The following is a 3,740-nucleotide window of genomic DNA, read 5'->3' on the forward strand; positions in this document are numbered from 1 at the left end:
TCCTTGGTATAAAGTGGACTGTTACTAACATCGCTGTTATCATTATCAATAAGATTATTGTTATCGAGGATTTTTTGTTGCTATTATTCTGATAAATACAAAGAATATAATTATCATCATTACATATACTGTAATAATTTCTTGTCAGATTATACCGACAATAAAATCGTATTGACAGGTAAATGACAGGTTATACAGGTTACTTTTTCACGTGAGAAACTTTGGGCTCGATGACGTCACACTATGTTATAGTATTACACTATATCTAATTCTACAATGGAATGAATAAGCCAATCATATGCATTACAAAACAATATTCCCACATTCATCAGGTATTAAATTGATTCACTGCCGTCCAAAACCGTAAGTATACCTTTAGAGTAGACCATCATATATATGTTGGTTTTCACTTCAGAGTAGAGCTATTTATAGCGTTGCCTGTTGCCTGGCTCTTTCAGCCACTATGAAACATGGATTGCCAACGAAAATTCAGTAGATCAGAGGAGAGGGCAGCGATCAAAGAGATTCGATTACTGTTAAACTACAGGAGAACAGGTACGGAATGGGTTAGAATTTGCTCTTTTTTTCCCATAAGCCATAGTAATAACAACGAAATAGAATGCTTAACAGAGTGTGTTTTCCTTTGTTGTTTGAAACAAGACTATGCAGAAGGTGAAATGGATGAAAATTTACCGGCCAAGATACTCTATACAAACCTCCGAGATCTGTTGTTAAAATGGGGATCAGAGGAATAAACAAACATCAGAAAGCTGAGTATTCACTAAGTATTCATAGATTTACTATAAGAAAATAGTACTGTCATATCACAGATTTCACATCCTCCGTCAATAAATATTCCTAATCCAATGTATGCATAAAATTGCCTATAATAATAAGTTTTATGCAACATTTATAATACGATAAATTAGAAGAAAAACGTTTAAACATTTCCATGGCTCGTGAGATACACTTCATGCATTTCGACTTTATATTCACCTGAAATTATATGTATTTTGGATGAAGATGAAATTCAAACATATGTGCCATAAAAATATCAATTCTTATTCGCATCTACATTTATCACAACGAACTCAGTTCCACGAAAAACTAGGCTTATTTACTACCCTTTTTGATTAAAAAAATGATAGATCTATATATATTCCGATTACTTTTTTCCAGTGTTCCATTTGATTATTCTAATCTAGACGAAGGGAACAAAGAAATGCAAATATAAACATATAAGGATTTATTATTCAAAAATAAATATCTATAAATCACATATTTTCTATCTTCCGTTACCAACCGGAAAACCGATGACTATATACTAGCAATAACCACCTTTAAAAGGGGAGATGATTATTGAAAAATGAGGGAGGTTTGCACACATGTTCTCCCAAACACCTGTCAAAGCAACACTTATCGAGGCCAGCACACTTGTAGTCGTTGGAACAGGTATTGGGAGGCCCATGGAAACGTGGGCATGTGGGACGGACTTGTGGGCAATCCAGTGGCTTGGTGCCAACAGGTGTCTCTGGTTCGTGTACCGTCTCGCAGCAGTAGGCCTGACCTTCCGGAGTCTTGCACCAATATCTACATTCACTTGGGCCATTGGAGATTCCACCGCCAATAATACCACTACCACCGTGTATTCCACCAATGATACCGCCACCATGACTTCCACCACCATGAATTCCACCATGGATTCCACCACCATTGAAACCGCTGCCGAAGAGACCGCCTCCATGGACGCCAGCGAAGCCTCCAGGAAGGAATCTGTTGGATCCTTGTCCACCTCTCCTACGGTCAACACCGGCGGAGACGGCCACCAGGAGGCAACACACAATCACGGCTTTGATGTTCTGCAAGAGGAGATAATGAAATTATCTTGATATGTATTGGTTTAATATTGTGAAAGTAAAATTATATCTAATCTATATTCAATCAATTTTACAAGATATGAACATAAACATGCCTCTAAAAACGGTCGATACTATAGTGTATCTTTCAACAAACACTCACATTCATTATCGGTTAGAGGATAACTGTGTAATGTGGAGAGTGGAGGATGCAACGTCGCTTATATATTAGAACTGGAGGCCGACTCCCTCCCCCCTCTTCAATGTCTCCGCCTCGCCAGTCGGGATATCCCAAGCTAGCGACATTAATTTCCAGGTAACGTGTTTAGTTTTTCAGTTCTCTTCTTGTGAAATGCTTCAGCTCGTCTTTTCTTTTTACAATGATGAATGTTAACTTGACATTGATAAATTGTATAGACAGAAATATAGAGAGGAAACAAATAATATAGAAAGGCTGATTATCAGTATTTACCTATACGTCTGCTAAAATCGTTACATTCCGTCCTACTAAAATGTCGCCTCACCCATTGACGGGGGAGAAGGGAATAAGATAGGAAGGGAGGGGCGGGTATAAACAGGAAGGAAGGACGAAAGAAGAGGGAGAGTGCCAACAGGGTAGAAGGAATAAGAGAGGAAGGGAGGAAAGAAGGAAGGTGTAAACAGGATGGAAGGAGGGGAAAGGTATAAGGATAGGAGGCTGGGAGGGACTGAGTGACTGACTGAGTGCACAAACAGAATGGAAAATGTCAGGGGTAGAGGGAAGGGATGAGGGAAGGGGCAGATAACAGACTGGTTAGATAGAGGGAGGAAGGCGGGAGGGGAAGGGGAAGAGAGGGAGGAGGGTGCGAGGAAAAGTTGCTTGGTATTTTCCGAACTCGATGACGCCAGACTAAATAGTTTCTATGTACCTATGCTCTATATTTGGTTAAGCAGATTTGCATACCACTACATAGTATTTCATCAGAAACATATTCAGGATTAATCGTGTACTTTCCGAGGTAAGATACAAATATAATATTAGGATAAAACATCTCAGAATTAATAAAGATAGAACTGAACTCGTATGCACAGCGATGTAATAGTCGTATATTTCCTAATAAAAAAATATAAATATATAATCAAACTCTACGCGTCAACTGAACTGAATGAATTAGAAAGAGATTCCTGAAGGTGGCAACACTTTACTCGTTGGCTTTAAGATCTGTCCTTCACTCTGTGACTTCGGCCACACACCTTATGACGTCACTGTTTTTTCTCCTGTTCAGTTACCTTTCGGCTATTTTGTTTTAGTTGCTGTAGCTTCGCATCTTCTCTTCTTGTTTTCTAAATATCTGCATGGACGATAGCATATTGCATATATTCACATATATACATACATAAACACATATAAATATATATTTATATAAACATATACGCATATGTATGCGTAATTATTTGTCTATCCACACACACACACGCAAACACAAACACATATATAATATATATATATATGAATGTGTGTTCGCGGCATATGTGTATGTATGAGTAGGCGGTCTGATATATACATATACATCATATTTATGTACACGTTTGTATACATGCGTTTGCGCGCATGTGGTTATATATGTAAACATTTGTATATTCGTTAGCCCTTTCATCGTTTTCAGGATAGTGATAACCAGAGGGTTGAACGTCTCGATCAAAGAAATCTCTATCGACACCAATGCCTATAACATTGTGTTTAACGCTATTCATAATGCGATAAAGTAGGCCTTTGTGGTTGGTTGAGATCCGTGTACTTCATATCCATGTTCAGTTTGATTACCATCAAATGCAGGTTGTACAAATACAAGGGATATATATACTGATTTCTATTGACAATAATATTACAATCTAACTTTCCTA

General features: G+C 37.8%; 1 protein-coding gene across 1 annotated transcript; it reads right to left on the minus strand.

Moving 5' to 3' along the window:
- Nucleotides 1–1,231: 1,231 nt before the first annotated feature.
- LOC119568229 (trihydrophobin-like) lies at nucleotides 1,232–2,045 on the minus strand. Its single transcript, XM_037916682.1, has 2 exons — nucleotides 2,020–2,045; nucleotides 1,232–1,859 (listed from the first exon to the last, which is right to left on the minus strand). The coding sequence occupies exons 1-2, from the start codon at nucleotides 2,023–2,025 to the stop codon at nucleotides 1,341–1,343; spliced, it is 525 nt and encodes a 174-aa protein (XP_037772610.1). The 5' UTR covers nucleotides 2,026–2,045; the 3' UTR covers nucleotides 1,232–1,340.
- Nucleotides 2,046–3,740: the final 1,695 nt, after the last annotated feature.

This window comes from Penaeus monodon, chromosome 43 (genome assembly GCF_015228065.2).
Source record: "Penaeus monodon isolate SGIC_2016 chromosome 43, NSTDA_Pmon_1, whole genome shotgun sequence".
NCBI classification, from domain to species: domain Eukaryota; kingdom Metazoa; phylum Arthropoda; class Malacostraca; order Decapoda; family Penaeidae; genus Penaeus; species Penaeus monodon.